Source organism: Nelusetta ayraudi, unplaced genomic scaffold, assembly GCF_046127955.1.
Source record: "Nelusetta ayraudi isolate G7.1 ecotype Tasmania unplaced genomic scaffold, CSIRO-AGI_Nayr_v1 ptg000045l, whole genome shotgun sequence".
NCBI classification, from domain to species: domain Eukaryota; kingdom Metazoa; phylum Chordata; class Actinopteri; order Tetraodontiformes; family Monacanthidae; genus Nelusetta; species Nelusetta ayraudi.
This window is the reverse complement of record NW_027466095.1, coordinates 4,292,533-4,319,774: the sequence shown is the minus strand read 5'-3', so window position 1 is coordinate 4,319,774 and position 27,242 is coordinate 4,292,533. Positions and strand designations below refer to the sequence as shown.

The window sequence follows — 27,242 nt, the reverse complement described above, 5'->3', positions numbered from 1 at the left end:
ATATGCAAACGAGATCAAAACAAGTAAATAATAATAATAAAAAAAAAGAAAGATAGCTGTGTTTGTGTATTTCAGTGTCACTGTGCCATCTCAGCTTGTTGAGTAGGTAAGACAAATGGTCCTAGAGTGCTCTCACTTACCCCTCTTGTCTTAAATGATGGACAGCAGTTGTCAATTGTTTCATTGAATAAAGCTCGGCCACTTACACTGATTAATGAGTGAGTGAAGGATCTCCCATTTGGTGCATTATGATTAAAGGGCGAGTATAATAACAAATGTCTGTGGATGTGTATTTTTTCTAACAGCAAAGGTTTGTGTTCGGAGTAAATTTATCTTTTCTCCATTAAAGGATGAGGTCTTCAGGTTTGTTTACCTACAATGTGTTCCTATTACCCATCCATCCATTTTCTACCACAGCTTATCCTGCACTAAGTTGTTGCTGGATCCTCTCCTAGCCGTCCCAAAGTTACACCCTAGACGGGTCACAGGTTTATCGCAGGGCCGCATAGACACAAACAACCATCCACATTTATAATCACCACCACAGACCGGCTCTTGTCTTCAACTTCGTGTCTTGTTGGGGGAAGCTGTAGCACCTAAAGAGAACCAACACAGAGACCTGGAGAACATGTACACTTAGGTTTGCATGGTGAGGGAATTGAACCTGTGACAGTACACAGCACTGCAGCCTTGACTGTTTCTGTTGTGTTATGTTATGTAATTTAAAGCACATAGCACCTGCGTGGGATCATTATAAGGTAAAGGGCTAAAAATAACCCGTTGTTCCAGAGCAGAATTCCCTGACTGCACTTCTTCACTACTTATCCGAAACCATTGTTTCTATTTGGCTTCATTCAGTGGAGCGCTGCTCTGTACAAACGTCTAAATTGATTGAAGAAATACTATTTCATTAAGACAATGAAAAACAATGAATATTGAAAATGAATATGGCAATAATGTGACACTGAATCTCCCGGGAAAGGAAGAACAAGTCAATAGACATCAAGTATGTGAAACAATGTCTCAGCCACGATGTCTTTAAAAAAAACATTTACCTCTGCTCGAGTGGGATGAAGATGCAGTGGGTACAAGAGAGACTATTGGCCACTGGAGATGAGCAGACATGCTTGGACGAGACACCAAGAAAGAATGAAGATGCTGACACTGTGTTCCCTGTCCCGGTGGGTCCTCTAAATGTTGCTCCGGATAAAGAAACCAAAATGAAACCCATAAAGCAACACTTCAGGGATCGACTTTGCATCCAGAAAACTCCACTTCATATCACATTGTGCACATTGTGATATGATGTAGGATGAGAATTAGCAACGAGCATGCCAATGTGCTTGTGTTGCCTGCACACAACATGCTAAATTCAGCTAGCTGAATCTAGCTTGTTGTTTGCACTCGATTGAGCTTTTTCTTTGTGACTGTGCAGTCGAAGTTTACCCTCTTGGTGGATCGTGTTTGTTCTGCAGTGCAGCAGATTACTACAAATCCTCTGAATTAGTTGTTTACTTTAGTTATCAAAGCACAGAGTGACATCTACGCCTAGCCGCAAGGGTCGCGTCTTCCCCAGCCTCCACTGTCAAGCCTCGCAAAGGAGTTGGAACGTGTTGGGGACTGTATATTCCTGCTACAGAAGAGGGTGAGCTATGATTTTGACCAATTTTATTTTTCAACTCAGGGAAAACGGTCCAGTTGAAGGAAAAAGGCAAATGGAAGACGTTGCCATTTGAGAAGCCAGGTGAGTTTGTCTGAGATGGTGATGTGTTTGTTTATTGATTCATTGAATTTCTATTGTTCTGTTTTCATTTATTTGCACTGCAAAAGTACATTGTGAGCTATTTCTGGTTTGCTGCAATCAAGCCTTCTCTTGAGGAGCAGTCCAAAGCATATTGGGTAAACCTGTCATGTTTGGGTACAATACCAATACTTTCAATTGTGCAGAGGGAGAGAAAGCCAGTAACTTCTTCTATTCCTGCATATAAAGAGGAGCAGTCTTCTGCACCCTGTCTGTAACCAGCATAAATGGGCAACAGGGTGCTGTGACCATGAGCCACTAGATGATGACAGCCTATAGAGAAGCTCTGGATGAAACAAGGTAACTTATCAGAGTAAGGGAATGTCTCCACTTCGAATGACTGTCCTTCTACTCACAACATAATGTGGTTACAGGGTCAGCAGCTCACCAGCTCACCAAGTCATTATATTGGAGAAGAGCTGGCCAAAGAATGCGAGAAAGTTCATCCACTTCAGGTATTCACAGTTCTACATTTACATCCATTATCGAATCATACATTCGTTAGAAAGGTTCCAAAACAAATTTATCATTATAAATAATATACTGATAAATATTGTTTGAAGCACTACGCAGAGTATGGATGCTGTTTTGTTGCAAGACAATTTGTGATTTAAACAAAAGATGTTTTGTTACACAGGACCGCTGTCCAGAATTTCCAGAACCACTCTTTTTTGATGTATGCAGCAGAGAGTTTTGCCCATTGTCCATCAGTATGTCGCACACGGATCCTGCTGATGGACAATTAACTACAACTGCCACAATCAACGCCTTCTCACACCCAACAGAGATGGACACAAGATGAAGGTTTTCAGTAGAGTTGTACGCTTTCCTATAGAAGTCACACTGTTGTTGCTCAACATTAAAATTGATAAAGGCTTGTTTTTCTTTTCCATGTCCAGATGATTCAGTTCAAAAACCTAAATGCTGGAGTGTCTGTACACTGTCGAGGAAGAATTATTCCCACATCGAAGACCATCAGAGAGCCGGTGTTGTCAAGAGGTTTGGAAGTTGAGCTGATCTTCCAAGAAGAAGGACGTCCTTCAGACTTTTTAATCCCATGCAAATAACCACCGCCGCCCACTGCTGAGCTAGCCAGGACCTATGTGCAGCATGGGGAGGGTGTTCCCCATTTTTGACATCTTTCATCTTTCATCATTCATTCATCTTTTGAATGAATGTGTGAGGTGTGAATAAAAGGTGGTGCACTTTTTGAAAATTACTGTATTTATTTTAAGCATTGATATTTACAAACAGATTATAATAATAATAATAATAATAATAATAATAATAATAATAATAATAATAATAATAATAAATAAATAAATAAAACAGCGGACGGAGAAAGGTATTTCAAGTTAATGTATGTATTTATTTTTTAAGGTGTAAAACGACCTTAATTTTGACATTGCTACCAAAAGCAACTTTTAACTACTTTATGGCGTGTGTTTGTCCCACACGCGTGAATCATCTTGACCTTGCTTAATATCAGCTCGTTGTCCTGACTTGTCACTGGTTGCGATTTCACATGAGTATTTTAAAGTATTTTCAGAACGTCACGTTCCGACGTATTTAATTAACGCTCACGTTCCGAGGCGCCCTCATGTTCTGGAGGTATTAGCCCTCACGTTCCGAGGAGTAGAAATAACCAAATGTTTATGGCAAGCATTGTATTTTAATGTTGAGATAACGTTCTCACAACTGAACCAGGAAGGATCACTAGTTGAGACGGTGAGTGGAGGAGAGAAGGCTGGAGACGCAGAGCAGGAAGGTGCACAGTCCAGGGAAGGAGGAGAGGTCTCAAGTCGCAAAGGTCCTCAAAGCAAACAGAGAATGTGGCTGGGACCCAACATGGATAGAAATGGCATAAGTTCAGCCCCTGGCTGTACCACACAAATGAAGGTGAGTATTAAGCATCATGCAACTACTATTTGTAATCATCATAATTGTAATGTTTAAACTTGGGTTTAAATTGGAAAAAAGTTTCATTGTTTCTAAATGATCAAATTCCTTATCCAAAAAATGACAAAGCTGATCGTGAATTTACATTGAAATAAGTATTTTCCATTTAATTGGACCAAATCTAAATTTGTTGATGTAAGTTTGCGTTATGGAATTTCAAACAATCACAAAAGTAACTGACACAGAGACACTTTAGTGTCACTGTCTGCCGGTTTCTGTTGCCCACATGGATTTGTTGTATTTCTACTGTAATGTTATGTCTCCTGTGTCCCTGTTTTTATATACTATGACCCTTGTGTCCTTTTTGTGTGGTTTTAATGGTTTCTAACATCAGGCTGGAGGACAGCGGTTGAAAATTAGCCTCTAGCTAACACCGGCAGGAATGTAAATTAATGTGCATTGTCCTCTTCAAAATAAAATACCTAGTGCTTCTTTAAGTTTCTGTAATTTGGTTTGCCATTGCCAGATGCTGCTCAACTGCCAAACTTCCAGATCAAAAACATGAGCTGGCCACAGTTAAGATATCAGGTCAGCAATCCTCGATCGAAGAACCAATGAAGGAGAAAGATTTCTTACAAAAACTGTCTCTGGGTAAATCCATATTTAGTTTTTCACCACATGTTTAGTTTGTGACATGTTACCAGCTTTCCCTTAGATGATTTTACAGGCACTTACAGGTCTGAATTGCTCTAGTTTTGCCTGATGTTTTTTTTTTTTTTTTTTAGAGCAACCCACCAAGAGCACTGAGCTGTATTCAAGACACGGTCTGATGAGAGTGTTGTAGATGGTAATGAGATCATCTGCAAGGTAGCCCGTATCTCACCATGACAGTGAGATAGTGCAGCCGCTTGGAGGAACTTTTTATTGCCTTCTCAATGTGCAGTTCTCCAGTCAGCATGGTATCGCAGATACTTTTTTGTTTCCACAACGGGTACCACCTGTCCCCCCCAAGCACCAGTGGGGGAGGCTGTGGAGGATCCCGTGCAAAGTATATCCGTAGCTCAATCGACTTTTTGCTGTTTAGCATCATGTTGTTCTTTGCTGCCCATTCGTCCAGCCTTTGTGCCTCCAGGCACATTGACGAATCTGTCTTGATGTCGCATATGGGGATTGATCTCGACAGCCCAATAAGATGACATATCCCACATCAAGGGTGTCCTAAAAAACAACATCCCAGGTGGCCATATAGAGGAGGAAGACATATGGGAAAACCAACCCCCCCCCCCCCCCCCCCCCCCTTGTAGCACCCCAGATGTAACTTCAATTTAGGGGCTGTAGTTCCCATTTGCCACCACTCTTTGACTCCTCCCTGTGATGCAGCTGTGTATCCAGGCTGTCAGAGATGGGCACAATTTTAGGTCCGGGTAGGAGAGATGGGACGCCAGTCTGAGACTGAGCCAGGGTCTTGGCCTTTGGGTATGGGACAGACATTTGACTCGTTCTGCTACCAGAGAGTTAGTTTTGGCAGCAGGGTTTGCTCCGGTTCAGATTTTCCAAAGCGTATTTCAGTCAGTACGCTCTCCTGTTTTGTCCTATATTTAGACTTCAGTCTGTGTCCTTCTATGATCTTTATTTTCTTTTGTCTGTTCTTGCCGGCTTTAGATCCTCTTGCTCGATTTCTTTTGTGAATTATTCCGATGCGTTCCAGTGTTTGTTTCGTAATCCCATTCAGTTGGGCTGCACGATTCCTTAGACTCATCAGGAAGTGTGGCGATTATTTGCGATTATTTACTCCCTCCACCTCCTGCAAGTTTTCCCGATGGCCACTCATGGTGCAAAAAACAATTCCTTGCAGGCCACCTTAAAATAAAAATGAAAACATTTGACTAAAAGCAATTCAAAACATTTAAAAACGTTGAGGGCACACAAGCGCTCTGACCCAAAAAAAATAAACTTTATTTTTTTCAGGTCATATTTTTTTCAGGTCTTCTCTTAGGTATCATACTACTTTGTGCATAACTTACATAGCATGTTATGCATATATTGGCCATCATATGCATGGGTTAACTGACTGGTTTAAGCATATTTATATAAATGAGTATATGATTATACACAAGCATGTAGAATAAACATAATATTACCAACATGAGAGAGCCTCCCCCCTGAGCCATTTGTTGCATCAGCTTCAAATTATCTGGGTCTTCAGAATCAAGCTACTCATCCTCCACAGGCCCCTCATCCACTCAGACCCCTCATCCACTCAAGCTCCTCAACATCAGACGGTGGCAAGAAGAAGAAGACAAAGAAGAACACAAGGAAGAAGGGAAAGAAAACAACAATGGAGAGAGCAAGTAAAAAGATCAGACGGAGCAGTATTTTAATGGGTCATTTATCATATAAAACAAAGATTTAGGAAATATTTGCTGGGTCTTTTGGTTCTGTTGGTGTTTGGATAAATGCCTGTTCGAATGAAGTTCAGTGAACAGATTAAAGGCAAAGTGACAAACATTTGTAGTCCAACTATATGCAAGAGAGCTGGGGCACAGTTGAGATTGTTATGGGATAGTTGTTTTTTTTTTTTCAAGTGCGGTTTTATCAATTAAGTACCCTAAGCAGTAGCAGTTATAATAGTATGACTCTGCTCTTCCCCTTTGAGGAATTGTGGCGTGTCGTACCAGTGACACAGGCAATAAACTGTTGACTATGGGACCCAGGTAATCAATGTATTTTAGAAATCCCATCAAAAATAATATACCAGTTCCAGTGTATAGAAAAAAAAATAAATACAATACATCAGCCGATGTACAATGGATAACTGGAACCAACTCGTCCAGTACTTGCTGCTTGCTGAGCTCAGAGTCACGGGGGTCTGCTGGAGTCTATCCAAGTCGCCAGTTCATCGCAGGGCCACATAGACACAAACAACCATTCACACTCACATGCACACCTGCGGACAATTTAGAGTGTTCAATTGACCTCACATGCATGTTTTTGGAGTGTGGGAGGAAGCCGGAGAACCCGGAGAGAACCCACGCAGACACAGGGAGAACATGCAAACTCCACACAGAAAGGGCCCAGGCCCGGAATCGAACCCACAACCTTCTTGCTGTGAGGTGGCAGCGCTAACCACTGCGCCACCGTAGGTAATGTACAATATTTTCAAAATATTTTTGCCATATATCTGCCATCCCGTAAAGTGCACTTTTTTCAAATTTTTTATTTTAATTTTGGTTTTCCTTGACATTTTCGACATGCCTTTTTTTTTTTTTTTTTACTGAGCATGACAACCTCATGCAGCAATTAAAACAATTTGGGGCTTCTTTAGAACATTTGTGTTGTGCAGGTTTTTTTTTCTTTCAATTTCATCAGGTCAAAGTAAATTTTTCTCATTGATAAATACATGGTAAACCATTCATTCGCCATAAGAGGGCATTGCTCTCACTTTAGATCCAATGGCTGTAAAAGTCATGCATAGTTATTTGATATTAACTATCTTAAAATGATGTTATTTACATTTCCCCATTAAAGTTTTTCCCATTGTAATCAACCTTGACCACAATGTTTATTCAAGTTGTTGAAGTTGTCAGAGTCACTGTGAGTCATTAATAAATCCATAATAAACCATTCATTAGCCTATATATTAACTATATTAAGTCAATGTTATTAACACTTATTAATGTTAGTAAGCATCTTATAGGATACTATAATGCTCTTCTGTAAAAAGAGTTTACAGAGAAGAGCAGAAACCTCGTGATAATATGCACTCAAAGAGAACTCGATTGAGGGAGCCTGCCACTGTATATATTCTAGTAACTAACGTTATTCTAAACAAAACGCATATCAATTTTTACTGAAGGATGGTTTACTGTTGCTTTTCTCTCTACTGTAATTGTGTATTGGATGTGACAATAAAACTATGAGATCTATGCTCCATCACCCAAACCACATTTCCCCTCCCCCAGAAGCCATTGCAACCCCCTTGAAATCCTTCATCTAACACAAACTCTTTGGGGATGGGAGGGAGGAGAAATGATGTTTCTGCAATGCAAATCGGTTTTTGACATAACAGCGGCCAATCATTTGACCATTTGTGATTATCCCAGCGCAACAAGACATACGTACTGCGCTACTCCCTCTACGTAGTACTTCAACATGTGGAACTAGAGTACATCACATGTAGCCGTGGAAGGTACATGTGGTCGAGCATCCATCATCACAAGTAAGCTATCAAATATTGATCGCGAGATGAGACCTTGAAAACACACACGGTTTCCAGTCTGGGAAAAAAAAAGAGCAATCTTGTGAGAGGATGAGGGTCTGAAGTCATGGTGGGATTTTAAAGTAGCAACTTCTGGGTACCTCTCCTTTAACATTTACCTTCCAGGACCAACTTCACATTAGAGAAACACATTTTCTCCTCCCCCTCTGCTACATTCATTCTTGTAAATGTGCATGTTATTTACCACATAAACGAGTGTATCTATCGTCTCTGTTTATTTTTTACAATATTCATAACATATCTAACACCATTTTGTTCTTCTTGCTTTTTTCTAATATTGCTATTTTGAAGAAGACTGTAATGTGATTTGTATTACTAAAACTTCTTGTTTATCCTCAATATGAAAGTTCTAATCTAGCTTAATAGCAGCAACTTTTGCTTCATTAAATGTTTTATCATTTTACATTAACATTTTTAGTTGTATTAAAGGTTTGTATTATTGGTAACATTATTCCTCTAATATACCTGTGTCTGCAATGATTTCATAGTTTGTATACTTGTCGTTGGTAAAGGAAAGAGAAATATGTACATTTTTACTTCATTTTGAAGTCAAATAAAATTGAGTGAGGCGAATAGGTCACCGAATCTGACAATCTTAACTGTCTGTCTCTCTACAGTGTTACTTTCTAAACAAACACCACAAAACACACACGCACACACCATTGTCAACACTCTGAAGCCATATCCTGACTGCAGCAGGAGGCTCCTTTTCATCTGCTTCTCAGCCAGAGATCTCTGAATTCCTATGAAGGAAGCATTTCATGTGAGGGGAACCCTGCTGGCCGAGGCCGTCCACGAGTAGCAAGACGCAGCGGCGCAAGACAAGTGGTGATGGGAGTTGGCACTGCTCAAATGAAGGGTTTTTCCAATGTTATAGGAGATGGTTTATCACTAGCAAAAAGGGTGTTATCTGGATCTGTGTCCAGCCTCTGAAAACTAAAGATTATAGAGTTGACAAAGAGTCATGTGCTGCTCCGTATTATTGTGTTTTAGCATTATCTTTGCCACTTAATTTACTCTGAGCCCCACATTGCCTGTCCAATGTGATATTTGATTCCACAACGACCAAGCTTTTAATCACTCATTGTTCACGCGAACAGTCGGGGCATTAAAAACATCGGACAGTTTTAATGAACATCGTATCGCATCATCAACATTTATATCGATGCCATCATTTTTTTTAATTTAATGCGTCAATACTCACGTATCAGTTGGTGTTGTTCAAACATTTAGCATGTCATTTGAAGTGCTGATTTGTTAATATATGGTAGAGTTCATAGAAAGTTTGATGGAAATTGTACTTATGTAGTACTTTTCTAGTGAGTTCCACTTCTTAAACCCACACGGACACACATGCTAAATGAACAATTGATTGCTAAATAACCTGTACAGTTGATGATGAATTAAATATGAAATGGTAATTGTATTTACGACATTAATAGTATGTGTGTGTGTGTGTGTGTGTGTATGTATATATATGTACATATATATACGATCTACGTTCCCACCCAAACCTATGGTCACGAGCTTTGGGTAGTGACCGAAAGCACGAGATCGCGAATACAAGCGGCCCGAAATGAGTTCCCTCCGCAGGGTGGCTGGGCGTCCCCTGAGGGACAGGGTGAGAAGCTCGGCCACCCGGGAGGAGCTCGGAGTAGAGCCGCTGCTCCTCCGCATCGAGAGGGCCCAGCTGCGGTGGCTCGGGCATCTGTTCCGGATGCCTCCTGGACGCCTCCCTGGGCAGGTGTTCCGGGCATGTCCCACCGGGAGGAGGCCTCGGGGGAAGACCCAGGACACGCTGGAGGGACTATGTCTCCCGGCTGGCCTGGGAACGCCTTGGGGTCCCGCCGGATGAGCTGGAGGAGGTGACTGGGGCCAGGGAGGTCTGGGCATCTCTGCTGAGGCTGCTGCCCCCGCGACCCGACTCCGGATGAAGCGGTTGAAGAAGAAGAAGAAGAAGAAGAAGATGTATATATATATATATATATATATATATATATATATATATATATATATGTATATATATATATGTACATATATGTATATAACTGACCTTTTTTTCCTCATATGAACTTCCATGCATTAAAAATGTGTTTAATCAAGTGTGAGGCGTAATCCTCTTGTTAAACTCACAATAATGATTCCATAGTGCAAAATAGTTTTCCAAAAATATGCTTTAATACAGACATGGTTATAATCAGCATGCACGTACACCTGTAAACTCATTGAAACAAAACTGAAGACCACGAGCTCGCAAGACACAAAAACAAACAACTGACATGGCTCTCTGGTTACAACATGACGAACACATGGAGCAGCTCACTATTTGGGGGGTTGAGATGCAAGAAACAGAGATTGCGCTGAAGTCCCGTTATGAATTTATTTATTCTGTTTTTTGGATGTGATGGGTGACTGGCAGCTCTTTCAAAAGAGCACTGCATTAAAAGTCTGAAATCTTGCCCTTCCACATTGCAAACATCAGAAAGTGCAACTACTTCTATCTGTCCTTAACAGCTACAAAAGGAGACAGAAAGAAGGAAAAGAGATGCAAGACTCGCAAATGCTCAGGACAATAACATCAAAAACTTGCCCGGTCACCTTCCAAGTTTGTCTTTGTCTCTCTCTGAAAACATTTTCTACTGGGTCTTCCGCGTACTTCAAAGAATTTGTCTGTGTCGCGTGCCATGTTAGGATTAGGTTCCTGCAAATACATAACGGACCTAAATTTTACACTTTTGTTAAGAGCCACTGTAAACATACATGTAAAGGGAATAGATACCCGGTGTTTTATAGGAGGAATATTGTGCTCAAAATGTCTACGAGCAAAACTGCTAACGATAGGTTGTAGGTCAGGCTGGATAACATTGATTATTCAAATTTCTATGACTTGAGTGCACAGATGAGTCATTGTTTATTAGGAATTTGGAGTCATTCGTAAATTTGGAATTGTTCTTCTTATCTTTATCTCATGTATACATACATATACATTTTTATACTTGTATATATGTTGTATAGTTATCTGATCTTTTTTTGTATTGCTGTGGTTTTATAAGCGCCAATTACCACAAAACATATTCCTTGTAAGCGTTAAACCTACTTTGCAAAAAACATGTTTCTGATTCATTGTCTCGTGTAGGTTTGGAATTGCTTATTTCGTCCCAAAAGCCATGACGGCTTTGTCCACACCAAGGAAGTAAAATTGCTGAACAGCATGAGCTGTGTTCGACTTCATTTGTGATGTTCTTTTTTTTTTCATTTGTGATTTTACCCTTTTCAATAACCTGCATATTTGCACTTTTAATGTGACGTTTATTCCCAACCACAACCAGGTCAAAATATAACAGTAATAGATTAATGAAGCTCCAGTATATGGCATCAATCCAGTGAACACATCCAAGTAACACATATGAAAATTAATTCTCAATCACTAAAATGCTTGTTATATACATCCTAAATCTGTATTCATTATTATTGTAAAACAAAACCCTCACCTGGGGAATTACCTGCCAACAGGATTTGTGCCTATGGCGACAATGATGGAGGCATTAGCCTGTAAATTTGCGAAATGTTGGTCAGTGTCAATATACTCCACCTTTTTTTCCCCCCCTTAAATCTTTACAATGTAATAATGATAGCTTGGATTCTCTAAATTGTCTGGAGGCGTGTGGGCATGAGTGTGAATAGGCGTTTGGTGTTTGTTTGTGGCCCTGCGATGAACTGGCCCCTGGCCCCATGACAGCTGGGATAGGATTCAGCAGACCCCCGCAACCCTGGCGTGCTGGAGGAAGCGGGTATAGAAGATGAATGGGTGGAATCGCTTGGATTTATGTAGTGACTTATCAGAGAGTCCAGCCTTACATTTTAAGACTGACTTTAAATTAAACAGGTACAGTGACATGGGAAAAAATACAGGTCTTCAAGAATAAGAAAAATAACACTGGGTATGTAACATAATTTAAGAGTTCTTGTAAAATAAAGGCAAACGCAGCTGGAGCTATTTGGAGCTTTGTACTTTTGTTGGGGTTTTGGTGTTAACAGTTGTACTAAAAGAGTTTTTCTTCCATTGTTCAGCTGGCCAGAATTCTGGATAGTGTGCCTGTCCTTCAATGACCTACAGCAGGGGTGTCAAACATACGGCCCGCGGGCCGGATCAGGCCCTCAAACGGTTTTCTTCCGGCCCGCGAGATGATTTTGCAAAATATAAAGACTGCAATTTATCAGTGAAAGAAAGTGCCGTGTCCACTTGGTGTCGCAATATCGTTTCTGCTTCGCAAACAAACTCAATACTGGGGCAAGTACAGCCACTCACGTCTCCTATTGGCTACCCTCACTGCCCCAGAACGCCTCCTATTGGCTACCCTCATTACCCCAAAATGTCTCTGCTCTGCATCAGCCTTGTCTGTTTCGACAGTGTTGCTAACTTGGTGACTTTCTCCAACAAAAAAGTCGATATTCTCCCCATGGCGACTTTTTTTTTTTGTTGTTCAAAAGCGACTGGCGATAAAACTAATAAACTTGTCCTGGTGTCATTACGTTGCGATCAAGTGCAAATTGTCAATTATGCAAATTAGACCATGTTGTCATTTGGCGACTTCTAGCGACTTTCAGCACAGCCAATAGCGACTTTCCTTACTGAGGAGTTGGCAACGCTGATGCAGAATGCAGAGTGCTGAAATAACACGAACAAAGTAAAACAAAGAAAACAACTGGAAGTTGTTGTTATTTTCACGTTATTATTACCATACTATGATTTTACCGGTCCGGCCCACTTGGGAAGAGATTTTCCTCTATGTGGCCCGTGGACCAAAATGAGTTTGACACCCATGACCCACAGAATGACTTTCCATTTGGAGTAAGTTGCAAAGAGAAATCTTACCCCCATGAGTTGATTTCCAGGACTGTCGTAAGGCTTGTGATTCTTTGTAACCATTTAAAAATCTCAGCGCGTTTTGTTTTTTTTTTTGTCATCTCGACTTTGCAACCAGATCAAACATTTTCACCATTATTGCGAGCCTTTAGTCTGGGCCTAAAAAATAACTTGGATGAAAAAAGTTGCAAAAGACTGGCCTTAGAAATCTTCTCATGTGCGATGGGCATAAACTGAAACTGAAAAACTAAGAGTCAATGAATATTTAAAAAGGAGGGGCATGGCTGCAGGGTCTGATGTCAACAGCCAGTGATCGAAGAAGGGGCCTCAACGGCTTTTGCACAAATTCTTCACTGATGTTTCAAACAATTAACATTAACATGTGGAGGTAATCGGTTCTGGAAAACAACCGTTTAAAACCAAGCTAGCTCACCAGTCGTCACGATGTAAGTCATGTCGGTATGATTATTATACAAAGGTATCACAACTGCTGGAGCACAGATGTGCCAATGCTCGGAGGTTCTAGATGTTCTATCAGACTCTCGCCACGGACACTTTGCCAGACGGACACGATACTATCACGTGCTACACCCTTACGGAAAACACTGCGCTGCCTGAGAAGAAAAAAAACAGTGTTTTGACAAAAAAAAAAAAAAAAAACCCACTACGTTGTACATTGCAGTGAACAAACATGCATCACAAAGTCAAGTAGAGGACATTTTAAGACTGACTGCTACATCAAATGCAGCTAACACTCGTGTGTTCAACTGTGTGACAGTATTTAGCTACAATATTGCTGTTGACTTGCGCTTATAATGGAAATGCTATTTGCTTTCGTAGACGGCTGCTCGCCTAAGCCCCTTCCCCTCCCCGCTCAACATCGCAGTGCCTATCACGGGCTTACTGTACACAGTCAGTGAGTATGTACACGACAATGTTGCTTGCGTTTTGTGATGTATATATATATACATGTCCGCCCGCGCACATAAATATGTCACGACATCTGCAGCATCCGCCGAACTCGCCGAGTTCTGGCCGTCTTCGCCACAGATAAAAAGCCCCGACACAAAGTAGTCAGCTGTGTGCAGGATAAAGTCGAGCAGAAGTATCCCAAAGTCGGCCGGCTGCTCCGGAGCTCCGCTGACGCACCGACGCGACTGAGGATGCGCTGCCCAAAACAAAGCAGTGAAACAGCATAGAGAAACAACACTTTCTCTACGGGCGCCGTCAGTACGCTTCAAAGAGGAGGGCAAGAGCGCTGAGATAAAAGGCCTGGGTGCATTGTTGAATTTTAAAAAACGCTGGCCGGGCCCGGTGGGAACTGATCTCGCGGCTTACGATTTTGCAGTCTTTTTTTTTTCTTTTTTTTTTTTCCCGAAAGAATACAAAGGCAGGGCAGGGGTTTGAATAATGTGCCTTCGAATGTGACACGCGAGCAGAGGCTCGATGACACCGGAGAAAGCATCTGGGCATATTTCTAAAGGCTTTCAGTGTTTATTTGTGCGCACGTTCTTCTCGGACCAGTTTCTGGATTCTGTTTTGATCTGACGTAAACCAGAGCTAACTATTGTAATATGCTAAACCCCATTGTTTAAATGTATGACTTGATGTTTTGTTACTTTTAAGCTGCCTCCGCTGTCAATGAGGGGAAAAAAAAAGCCAGGACTGCGTTTTTCCCTCATCCTTTGTGCAACCTTCCATCTCTGCAAGAAGGAAAATAAAAACGTCTGTCTTTGTGTGAGGTGCTGGATCACAGCGGATCCAGAGGTGATACTTTTACATTGGACACACTTTGTTCTCAGGGATGGGCAGCTGGGCCGATGGGTCACAGTTGTTGGCGGAATCGTCGGACTTCTGGGATGCGGTTCCCGTCACGGGGATGTGGGCTGCGATGGCCGACATCTCTCCAGTTTGACTCTCCGCCGTCATCCCAGGACGATCCGAGGTCTGGTTCATGTTGCTGTCTGGAATGGTCCCCACGCCAGTGAAATGTTGGAGTAGGCACTTCCGGAACTGGTTCATTGTTTCGATAAAAGAAGGAGGAGGGGGGAGGGGGGGGACATGATTTGAATAAGAGTGGAAAAAACAATTTGGCAAAGATTGTTATCAGTCCATCCAACCCAAATAATAAAGCTGTCAACGTGTAGCTTGTTCTGTCGAATTTTAATTATATTTTGAGTGCACAAAACCAACAATGTATGTCTTGAACCAGTGTTGGCCGATGGGAAAAGTTGTACTAGCAGCTTAAAATTATTATATTTTGACGAGAATTATTGTATGGGCCCAGTTTTTATTCTGACGTGGCGAGGACTGCTGCCTCAATAACGCTTCATCCCACCACCACGCTTAAGACCTGGACTTGTCCTATCGGCAGATTGTCCATCGAGCTAGGCTCTTGCCTTCCAAAGCATGGACACTTACACTCCACATGGACAGCAGCCTTGAATTAGTTCCTATTCTTTGTGTTTATATCCGTTTTGCCTGGTTGGTGTATCTGTTTTTCACTCTGTCCTGTCTGCCACCCTGGCTCACTCTGCTCCTTTCTCTCTTTCTCTGTCTCTCCTCTATCTTTCTACTTCACCCCAACTACTCATAGGCAGATGATGGCCCTCTGGAGTCTGGTTCTGCCCTAGGTTTCTTCCCACAGGGGAGTTTTTCCCAGCCACTGTCGCATCTTGCTTGCTCTGGGGGCCCAGTTGGTTCTCTCTGATTGTATAAAGCGCTTTGAGACACCTTTGGTTGTGATTTAGCGCTGTACAAATAAAAGTTTATTATTATTATTATTATTATTATTATCATAGATATTATTGTTGTGCCATTATTGTTGTTTTTAATCACATGTTTTAGCTTTAAATAATCTGGCAGTGCACTTTGTTGCTGTGAATGTTTACTAACTAATGAATATAATGACGGTGTCAACTCGTTGTACATTAAGGCAATTTTGGAATTATTGATGCTTCATCATTCCATTATTGTACAAATGTGACAACTGTTGTACATTTTAGCAACAGTGGCCAACACAGAATGTGAATGAGGCTAATAACTGGAAAATGTGACTGAACTGCATCTGCCTGGAGTAGCAGCAGAATGCTGAGGGAACACTGAGGAAAGAGCCAGGTTCACCCAATCTTAAGGTCAGATAAAACTTTTTTTATTTTTATTTTTTTTACTCTGTTTATATTGCATCGGGGTTTTTTGCAATGTTCTTTTTTAAGTAATGTATCAAACTTAAATGATATGAAATAATAATCAATTAATTTAATTTTTTATTTCATGTCACAGATTACCATGTTTGCGCGACTTGAAATTACTGTAACTCCTACATTCCCTCATTCTGTAAATATTCTCTGAAACACAGTAATGTGCAACTAGCGCAAAAAATTTCTTTGTCCTTTTTTTTCTTTTTTTTTTGTCAATCAAAAAGCTGCTGCTGGAAGAAACAAAATGTTTTTCATCTAAACTTTTAAAGCAGCGTTTCATTTCCAATGTATTTATCAGATGATGAATAAGAAATGACTACATAAAAAGGTCTGTCACTCCAGAAAAGGTTCCCCCCGTGTTTAACATAGCTCTGTTGCATCACATTGAAAATCCATGTAAATAGCTGTTCTTGGAAGAACAGGGCCTTTATGAGGCGGGTCACACTAACAGCCACACAGTCATTGGTTTCTACAATACGTCAACTCTAAAAAAACCCAAACTGACATTCCGTGTTACAGGTCCCACTGGGGGTGAAATCGGGTTCTGTGACCCCGAATGACCGGACTAATTTGATGCGCAAAAGCTTTGAAACAGCTCCCTTTGAGTCAGTAACGCTTTCAACAGTTGGTAATAACACCTATGAATGTTGCCCCGGATTGCGACGGGAAAACAGCGAAAGGCTGCGCTGCTGCAATCTTCTACCACTTCCACCGCGGGACCTTAGAAAAAAAGTTTCAAATCCCCTCCACAGTGCCGTAACATTTGTAAAATGTAGCTGTAAAAAAAACTCTCCCGTGCAGAGAATGAGGTCGCAAAATGTCATCCTCGTGGCAAAAGAAGAAGCACGACTCGCGTTTGCCCAAATCTCCATCCGCTTCCTCGTAGAGGTTGAAATGTGCCTCGCGCAGACGCAGAATTTTCCACAACATTCGATGGGAAAGCGCCACTGCAACATTTTGATGGTTAACAACGCCGTCTGGATTGATATTACCCGGGTCACTCTCTTGTAGTGTCACCCTCTGCTTTGTTTTGGTCTCCACTCCACTCATGGGGTAAATGTCTGGCTACATCTCTGACTTTAACAGTGAGTGTCCCATCACTGTCTGGGATGTTTTCCAGCTATAACGTTGCATCGTCCAAGAGCATCACCTCACCTCAGAAACTTTGGACCAAAGTATTTGCCAGCTGCCGCAGTCATTTCAGCAACAGGGGGAGACATGCAGAGCAGGGCAGAAAGCAGGGCAGAAAGCTGTTGATTTATTGGATTTCATTTTTCATTTTTCATTTTTTAAATGAAAATTGAAATGATGAAATGAGCACTGAAGGTGCCCGTCATGATGTGATATCATCTGCTGATCAGTTAAATAAGTTTGGTTTAAGAAAAATTGTCCGTACAAACTGGCATAGGAATGAAGCTGGGAATGTCTCGATGACAATCTGAGATGGGACAAGAAATGAGGAAACACAACGGGACAGATAAACGGTCAGATTGATACCAATGACTCTGCGCGTTTATTTCTGCTTGGGTGGAATTTTCAACTCAAAGGCATTGGGAAGTATTCCAACTTAAAAACAATGCATTTTGAGGAGAACAATTTGTGAGCGCTGCAGCCACAATATCGCAACATGTTAGTTGCATGAGTATTGGGAATGAACACAGATTTTCAACAGAGTGAATAGCTAATAGTTGTTTCAACAAATACATCTTTCTTTTTATTTTCCCCCTTGTCCGGTCTGGCCATAATGACAGGCAGAAGTGTCTCTGAGAATAAAATCTGCCAGCCATCATAGACATTCAGAGGTAGATCTTGAGAGTGTGAGCCACGCAGGTCGTCTCAGGAGCTACCTCTTGAGTGGTTTTATTAAATTCTTGTGGAAAGGTGACATTCTGGCCATGACCGGACTGAGAGAGGGATAGGGGGGGTGTGAGAAGAAAGTAGAAAGGGGAAATGAGTGAGGGGAATTAATTGACCGATACTGGGCTTATTCAAATAATAAACCGATTGATCTGAAGAAAGAAAAAGAAAGAGAAAATGTATATACATATCCATATATATATATATTGTCTATATATACATATCCAAGGGACCCGGTCGCCGCGCAGATCGACCCCCCCACGGCACCCGGGGCGACATTGGGGCCGGGGCGAAGGTTGGGCAGAAGGCTCCACCCGGGCCCACAGGAGCGGTAGCCACCGGCCGCAAAGCCCCATCCCAGATGTGCGACCCCACCGTGTGCGATCCAGCGCCGGTCCCCAGACATAGGGACGGACCAGCCCGCCCACCAACAAGGGGGCCCCAGCTCAGAGCCAGGGGACGCCCCCACCCCAACCGCCACCCGCCACCACCACGGAGCACCACCCACCAACCACCAGGCCCACCCCCCCACTAGGCACCAGACACCCACGCCGGGGCCCCCACCCCCCGACCTCCCACCAACCCGCAAAGCAGCCGAGCACCCCACGTCCAACACCCCCCCCCCCCCCGAGGCCGCACCCAGCCCAAAGCAGCGCGACCACGGCTACCCACATCAACCAGCAGCCTTAGCTATTCATCGGTGGTCTAATAGTCCAAAATACAAGAGACATTGTCAATAAGGGTGATAACGTCAGAAAGTGAGGATTGTGTATTTCGAAGAAGAAACACATCTAGTACTGAGTGTGGAACTCACTAAGCATAGAGGCGCAGGAAGCTCAGCCACTATCTCTAAATCCTTATTGCTGCTTGGACATATTTTAATCAATATGAACCGATTGCAGCTCTTCACTGTATAGAGGTGTGCTTCTGAGAAGTGCTTTTATTTTACTGCATTTGCTTGGCTGAATTCAGCCTAAAGTCATTTGTGTGATATCACCTACCCATCTGAACACATGTTAGCGATTCTGAGAGTGCAGCGCTGACGTGGGACCATTTCATCTCATGAAAATTATTCAAGGGCACAGTTATTGAGGTCATAAGCCATTGACAGAGTTTTCCACTTTAAAGCTTTCTGTGGCAGTCCTGCTTTCAGGGTCGTTAGTGCTTTGTCCAATACAGAGTCAGGATGTTACTTCAATACATCTTCTCTCTGAGAGTACTTTGACGAAAACGTTCAAGCCACACCAACATGGCTGTTGTCACATGTGCATCTGTATGTCATTTGCAACTTCCAAAGAAGAATTAGAACAAAAACAAGTGACATGGCTTTATTAAATGAGCAGTGTAACTATGAGAATCAATTATACAAATCGAGGGGGAAATCTATGTTCTAAAAGAAATATATTACGGTAGTATGTTTGTTTGTTTTTTTAAATATAAAGAAGATGTGAAACAAGTATCAAGTATTAATTTCTATCATATGCATATATATATATATATATATATATATATATACACATACACATACATCAGAGGTTGCGTTAACCGGATATTTTGCGTCATGGATGGTTTTTTTTAAATGCTGATGGGAAAATCTGAAGGCCATCGGTCATTTTGGCAGATTGCAATTCACACCCACTTGTTGACCACTTGGTGTCAATGAGCATATTGCAACGTCCCTTTCCGACACACGGCACGGAGATGTCACACAGTCAGACAGCCGGTCACAGGTGTGTTGCCTTCACTGGAGAACGTTCACCAACACCATATAAAAATCAAATAAACACAGAACGGAACGCAGGAGAACGCGGTCAAAACGACCGTTACAATGCTCAGTGGCGTGCCCTGCATTTTACACCTAGGCCATCAGTGACGCCATATTTAGTCCACCCTAAATTAATACACCTCATATTACCCTCAATATGACGCTACAGCTTGAGAATCCATAGAGAATCACACTTAGACATGAAATTACCTTTACATAGGTGACCTAGTTGAGAAAAACATAGTTTCCCGAGCATTTCAATTATAATTAAGACTAAGTAATTAAGGCCACTAATACTGTCAAGACTTATTTAAAAAAAAAAAAACGATTTTAAGAGATTCCTCAACAAAGTTTCAATAAGTTAATAAGTGTTATCCAAACCTGTCCAATAAACTGTGCATTGTCACCGTTTCGAATGACGGACCAATGACACCTAAACAAGACAAACTATTGAACTATTAAGTTATTAAACTATTGAACATGTTGGCACAGCCGCTGCGACAATGGACCACGGTATTTACATTTTAAATTGCAGATGATTTGGCAATTAAACCAAAACCTTGATATCATCATGGATTCGCCGTGGTAGCAACTGGATCTCCAGGTTGAGTTATGTCTGTCAGGTTTTCAGGGCTTATCCAATCAAAGGAAATATACGTGTGAAGTTCAGGGTAATGGCATTGCATATTCGACATCTGATTGGCTATCGCAACTCAATGAGGTCCGTTCACTTACAGCAAACTGGAGCCCTCTATGTCTGTTCTGCTGGCCTAAGGCAGATTTCATGGAACCTGGCAACACAAGCCTGCTGAAATACCTTTGGATAAAAACTCTACTGTAATATACGACAATGGAAGCAACACAACCAAGTGGATATCATATGATGTGAAAAGAACAGACTGTGGAGAATAACGTAATATCATATTTATGGGGAAAAGTACTTTTATAAGTATGGTTAGGCCAGCAGAAAAGGCCTAGCTGGCCCTGACGGCCCGTCATTGACAATACCAATTGGCTATTGTCTCTCTTGATGTGGGACCTTTCCTCACTCAGAAGAAAAACATTGCAGCATTTCATTTCATATACATATATATATATATATATATATATATGTATACACACACACATATACATATTTATACATATATACACATATACATACACACACACACACACACACACACACACACACATATATAAATATATATATATATATATATATAAATGCATTTTGATGTAATGTGTTTCCTCTATTTATTTGTTGAGGGTGTTGGTAGAAAGTGACATGGTCAGTCTTTCCTTAACAAATTTGACTTGAGACAACAGAGGCCGCTGTCTGGTCTCTCTAACAAGGTTACCACCAGTGGCAACAGTTGCACATCATGGGAATCCCTCAAGACGTTACCTCAGTTCACTTCCTTGGTAAAAACAGAGAGGCAACCTTACAGATCAGCTGACCTGACCTCATGGGCACTAATCGTTTCAGTGGAGCCACGCGGGCTCAGAAATCTTACAGTCTGTCGGCTCACTCTTCCTGTTTACGTCAAGTTGTGATGTGTAGTGGCTGGATACAATCATATCCGACATGTACAGTTGCAGACTCTACAGGCTGATTTCTTACATTAAGTACTTGTGATTGCTTGTTCTGTTCTCCTGTATCTTATGGTAATACTACACTGATATTTCCGGCGTGACATTAATAAAAATGTATGGAGGATCAAAACCATGAGCTCATGTAACAGTTGCACAATTTGCCATGGAGGCTTTTTACAGCATTGTTGAGTTCCTTTTAGTTCAGCTGCATCTACCGAAAGTACAGGCTTTATCTTCTGATAAAAACCTGTGGTTTTACAACCCTCGTATCAAGGGAAAAGTAGAGCTTGCCCGTAGACTTGTTACATTTGGGGACTGCTTGATTAGGGTTACATTTATTTATTTTATATTTATTTATTTCCTTTATTTCAGACCCAAGGGATCCATATCACAGTAAAATAGGATAATAAAATTGAATATTGCACTTAGTCAGACAAACCAAAACTTTTGAATAACTTGTTCCTCGCCTGTGGTTGTGTGGTTGTGCTGCAACCAGAATTACAAGAGGAGGAGACAAGAGAAGAGAACAGGAGGAAGGTTTGAAACCAGATGGACAAGAAACCTTGCACACACACACACACACCCATATATATAGTTGTTATATGTATATATAGTTGTCAATACAATAAAGGATGTGTGTAAATTGATGTAGAAGTCACCTACGCCTAACTTGGAAAAGTTTGAAACTTTAATAGTAATGATTGTTGTTATGTTATGGCAAAGCATGTAAATTGGTTGATATGAGGAAAACTGATGTGCAAAGTTTATTCAACTTTAGATCAATCACTAGGAAACACTTTCCGTTCATACCCCCATGGGGTCAGTCTTACTCAACCTGAAGCTTCAAAGTCTTCAGGCATCCTTCAGGAAGGAATAGATTAGTCAATTTTAAATTTAGAAGAGTGATTCAAAGTCTGTTGTTAGTCTACTTTTGATGGCGGTTACATATGTATGTGATCAGGTGTCTCTATGGAAGGGAAAATAGAGTAGAGCATTGTCTGACGTTAAGTTGTTTGGTAGGAGCCAGTAATGACAATTAGTCCTGTGTAATGTCCTGCTAGGAAGATAAACAACATAAAACTGGCTTTGGTTCCAGTTTGTAAGTGTGTGCTTGGAGTCAAGCCGTTGAGAATGTTGAGAGGCTCGACTTCCTACTGTGATTTACAGGTGAGGCTGTCCCACCTCTTGCACAAAGAAATTAGGTACAGATGTGGCCCTACAAACTGCATTCAATCTCTTTTTATCTGCCCCTAACGCCATCTAGTGGTGACATTACATGCCCTTTCTACCCACCACAGAGTTCATCTGGTTGCCAAAATAAGAATTGCATGCAAAACCTATGTATACATATGCAATGTCCCATTTCCATCTCTTTGCGAGTTTGATCGATTAAATTAATCAATCATCCTCCTCTACATTACGCAGACCAGAGTTTGCTTCTTTGAGCCACACGGTTCAAAAGCACATTCACACCTTCGAAAACAAACCAGACTTTTCAAGCAATGAAACTAGAGTTTACATAAACAGTGGAGCGAATACAAGCTAATGAGGAGTTCACAGATAATGGTCCATTTCCTGGTCTGAATGAACTGTTAACTGTGTAATATTTGGAGATTTTGAAAAGAGACAGCAACATCAAGTAGTTACACTTTAGATTGTAGTGCTCTTACACTCCCCCTCCCTCTCCCAAGCTTGCCAGTGAACTACTTTGGCCTGCGCACACAGACTTGGATACGGTGTCCACCTTCTTCTTCGAGCAGACACCCTAATAAGGAAACGCTCTGTCAGGTGGGCTAGACTGTCCTCACCGGCTGCCTTAGAAATATGCGGTACAAGATGGCAGCTAACAAGTAGCAAGACCCTTATTAAGACAAAAGACAAAAAGTAAGGAAATTTGTGTTTGGTAGACTATTTCTTTGTTGTAACAATGCTTCTTGGAAATAAATCTTATGTAGTTGGAAAGCCTGTTTATTCCCCTTTTAAATGGTGCCACACTTGTAAGGAACATTTGTGGGGTGAGCAGCAGAGCTAAGTATTTTGGTTGTGCCTAGGGCTGAGCAATATGGACTAAAAGTCACATCCTGATATATTTATGCTGAATATTGATACGATGTATATCCCGATATTTTTTCCGTAAATTTAGAGCAAATGTTCAGTCAAAGTCAAGGCGGCTTTGAAACTGGCTTTTTCAGTCAACAGTTGCAAAATAAAATAAATAAATAAGTAACAGGTTTCTTCACCTGGTCATGACTAAATGCTCAGCTGTTCAAAAAATACTAAAATGTAAACATAAATACTGTATGACAAAAAAGGAGTACCTTTTTTTAAATCAAAGTTCTCTAAGGTGCATATTAAAAAAAAAATCTTTATATGAAAAAAGTACAATATCAGGACAACTATAAATGGCTTATTAAAATCAAAGTATAGAATTTCTTCTCTTTTCTAACAAATCCACAGATGCAAATAACGAACATTATAAAAGAACAAAATATGACAAACCCTAGTAAGGGCAGCATTTATATAAAAAGAAAGAACAAAAAAAGTGCTCTGATTTTTTTTTTCAGGTTGTGGATGCCTTGTACGGAAGCACATAGTTACCATAATCCAAATTAAAATGCAATAACAGAAATGCTTTTTCATTTTAAGAACAAAGCAGCATTATTTGACTCCTAATTAAAATCGTTAATAAGTCAATCAATCTGCATTTTCATTTTCTTATTCAAGATTGCTCATTCTTGTACTTAATTAAAATGAAAGAGAAAAAGACATTTGAGATTTAATTTTCAAAACAAGCAAAGAGTTACCAAAATTCAATTTGAAATGTAAAATTTGAAAATTAAAAAGCAATAGCAGAATGCGTTTTTCATTTTAAGAACGTGGCTGCATTTTTTGACTCATAAATAAAATCATTAATAAATATCCCTATATGCATTTTCATTATCTTATTCATGTTGCACCTTTTATGACACAATCAAAAAGAAAACTGAGGGCATTGCTTTTTAATTTTCGTGGTCCTGCCCTGAGTTACCACAATTCTAAAAAAAAGCAATCGCAAAGTAAGCGCGCGGCGCAGGAAAAGTGACGTCTGCAGCTCTTCACCTGAAGCATGCCGTGTTTAAATGTTGTTAGCGAGAACAGAAAGAAAGATCGCTTGTGAAAAGATGGTGTGGATAAACAACAGAGTTGAACTTCTGCTTCAAGTTACTGTCGAACACAAAGCTTTAAAAAGGTACATTTTAAGGTTGACTGGCTAACATTTTGGTCATCTAGGTTTCCCGCCTTAATGCACCAGTCCGCCAACCCAAAAGAAAATAGATAAAAAGTAAAACAGGAGGTTTGCAAAATCGCTTTCATTGTGTCTATTTTCACTTTGCGTACAATCCACGATTGATCCACGAGCACCATGGGTTATTGTTCACTATTGTTTGCGGTTTGTTGGAGTGGAGGTTAATAGGAAGACTGCAGGCTGATCATTAGTAGCAATAACAAGTCCGTTGGCCGACACGGTTGTTGTTGCTGTGAGTGGTGGCCTGCACCTCACTGGCCGCTCATGTTGCAGGGCAGTCTGAGGGTGTGGGAGGTGATGGGGAGGGGGGGCGGTTGATGCGCCATACAAGGCCTCTAGGGCCTGCCTCGGGTAGGAGTCCTCCCGGGTGAAGGGGCTGGGCTCTGGGCCTGGGCATAGTTCTAGTACTTGCCTGCCCTTGGGGTCCCTATCATTCTGCTGCCTGTCCGCCCCAGGTGGTGCCCCTCCTTCCTGGGGTGTCTGCCTCACTGCCGTCTTGCCCTGACTCTTCGTGGGGCGGGTGCCCTCTGGCGGGGGGGCTTGATGCTCCGGCCTCTTCCCGACCGGCTTTGCGGGGGGGTGTGCAGTGCTTGGAGTCCCCCCCCCCCCCGGCCCGTTGCCTGGCGTGGAGCGGCCTTGGCGGCTACACTAACCAGCAGCTTACTTCCAGTGGCGCACTTATACACACTCACACACAAATTCCTCACTTACATCCCCTTTCTACTGTCTTTCTCTCCCTATCCCTCCCTCAGTCCGGCCATGGCCAGAATAGCACTCATCCATACAAATATAATAAAACCACTCAACAGGTAGTTCCTGAACCAACCCGTGTGATTCCCATCCTCAGGTCACAAGCTCTACCTTTGAGAATAAAATCTGTCAGCCATTATCAAGACATTCAGACACATTTCTGCTTGTAGTTTGTGGTCAGACAGAACAGACTGGAGTTTGGTCCCAGGCTGTGGAGATATGGGATTGAAACTGGTTGCAGAATCTCATCTCGATATCTCTCTGCATTGAGATTACCTCCAATGATGACAAGCCTTGTTTTTCTTGTGAGGGAGATGCCATCCCACACCATCACACTGCCTCCACCAAAAGATGTTACTCTGTCAGTGCAGCAATCAGCATAGCGTTCTCCACGTCTTCTCCACAATTTCCACTATTGCTGGGCGATTAATCGATTCCAAAATTGATTTTCCTCTCGCATGCTACCGGGCTGTGCGTCACCACTCCCCGCTGCAAAGTATCTGCTAAAGACTGCAACATGACAAACATATTTCAACACCTCACAAACACCACAAGCCAGAGTGGGAGCAGTGTGTTGCTTTGCGGGATGTACATGAGAATGGAAGACCAGTGTTTTGGATCACCTCGCTACTATGCTAACTGGCTACCTTTGTTTACTTGTATCTGTAGTTGTCCTAGCTACAACAGATGTTAAAACCAGGAATTAATACTGTATGCTGCCCTCGCCACTGCCTTTTAGTGAATTATTTTTCCGAAGTCGCGTATGAGTCTTCCACTTTTGGCAAGTCGATCGCTAAATGAGAAGTAATTAACCCACTTTGCCGTAGGTGCACGTTTAAGCAGGACTATGAATTGCTTTGTACAGACGCTCAGGCTAACTGAGTGATCTAGATGTTGTCAACAGTGCGCTGCTCCCTCCACGTACCCCCCTCCCCTCCCACATCTTAAAACCAGCAATAGACTTCTTCTGTTACCAAAGTTTTCAGAGAAAGAAAATCAGGATTTTATTTTTGTCCACAATCGGCCAGCCCTACTTTCCACCTACTGACCACTGTAGCACAACCCATTTTTACTGATTGGCAGCACCTGGGGGTACCAGAAACGCAAAAAAAGAGAGTCAATAGCAACAGCAGAATAAGCTGTTTGACTCGACAGAGAAGATTTGTCACATTTTTCAGGGGCGCATGCATGCAAGTGTGGCACCATTTAAAAGAGGAATAAACAGGCTTTCCAACGATATAAGATTTATTTCCAAGAAGCATTGTTAGAACAAAAAAATAATCTACCAAACACAAATATCCTTACTTTTTCTCTTATGTTTATGTAAATAAGAACCGCTCTAAGAATAGGGAAACCAAATGACTTTTATTGTCCTGTGAGTATACACTTTTATGAATGTATTTTTTTGGCAGTATATTAAGCTTTTACCAGTACAAAATCATAAATCAGGCCAAATATTACACACTGGACCTTTAAGCAGTAGAATAAACACACGGTTTAACCAGACTATGCAAGGCTGGTGTAAACATGCCCTAAGATTTAGAAAAGACAGGGCCCTGGGAGGTGAGATAAGGGACGGTACGATGGAAGAAACATGTAACCTTTTTAAGAGTGGGTGCAGTTCAGAATTGTGACAGTCAAATGAACGTGCAGTGTTGCAGCTCATGTCTTACCCTGGTGTGGTATGAAGAACAGATGTGGATAATTTGTCCCCAGTTCTCAAAATAGAGGTCTTAAATGGTATAACACATGGGTTCTCCTTTATTTTTTGAGTCATGTTTGTCTTAAGTGGCCGTGACAGTTTTGTTGTCTGCTGTAGCCACTCAAAATAGAATGAATTGTGTTGAAAAAAGAACCTGTCATGTTGAATATAAAGGGGCCTAAAACGGAGAAGAAACATGGAACCACAGGGGACTAACATGAAAAGGTTGTTCTATAGTCTTAG

At 41.5% G+C, this 27,242-nt stretch overlaps 1 protein-coding gene and 1 long non-coding RNA gene across 2 annotated transcripts in view; one reads left to right on the top strand and one right to left on the bottom strand.

Moving 5' to 3' along the window:
- The first annotated feature begins 3,369 nt into the window (after positions 1–3,369).
- On the top strand, positions 3,370–4,336 carry LOC142894865 (uncharacterized). The gene is made up of 3 exons (XR_012928062.1): positions 3,370–3,595; positions 3,631–3,700; positions 4,095–4,336. It is a non-coding gene; the product is annotated as an uncharacterized LOC142894865 (long non-coding RNA).
- Positions 4,337–13,276: 8,940 nt separating this feature from the next.
- The window catches only part of valopa (vertebrate ancient long opsin a), a 29,373-nt gene continuing 15,407 nt past the window's right edge, over positions 13,277–27,242 (bottom strand). The window contains exon 5 of the mRNA XM_076035628.1: positions 13,277–14,859. Within this exon, the coding sequence (XP_075891743.1) occupies positions 14,623–14,859 (237 nt within the window). The 3' untranslated portion in view covers positions 13,277–14,622. The remainder of the gene's footprint in view (positions 14,860–27,242) is intronic.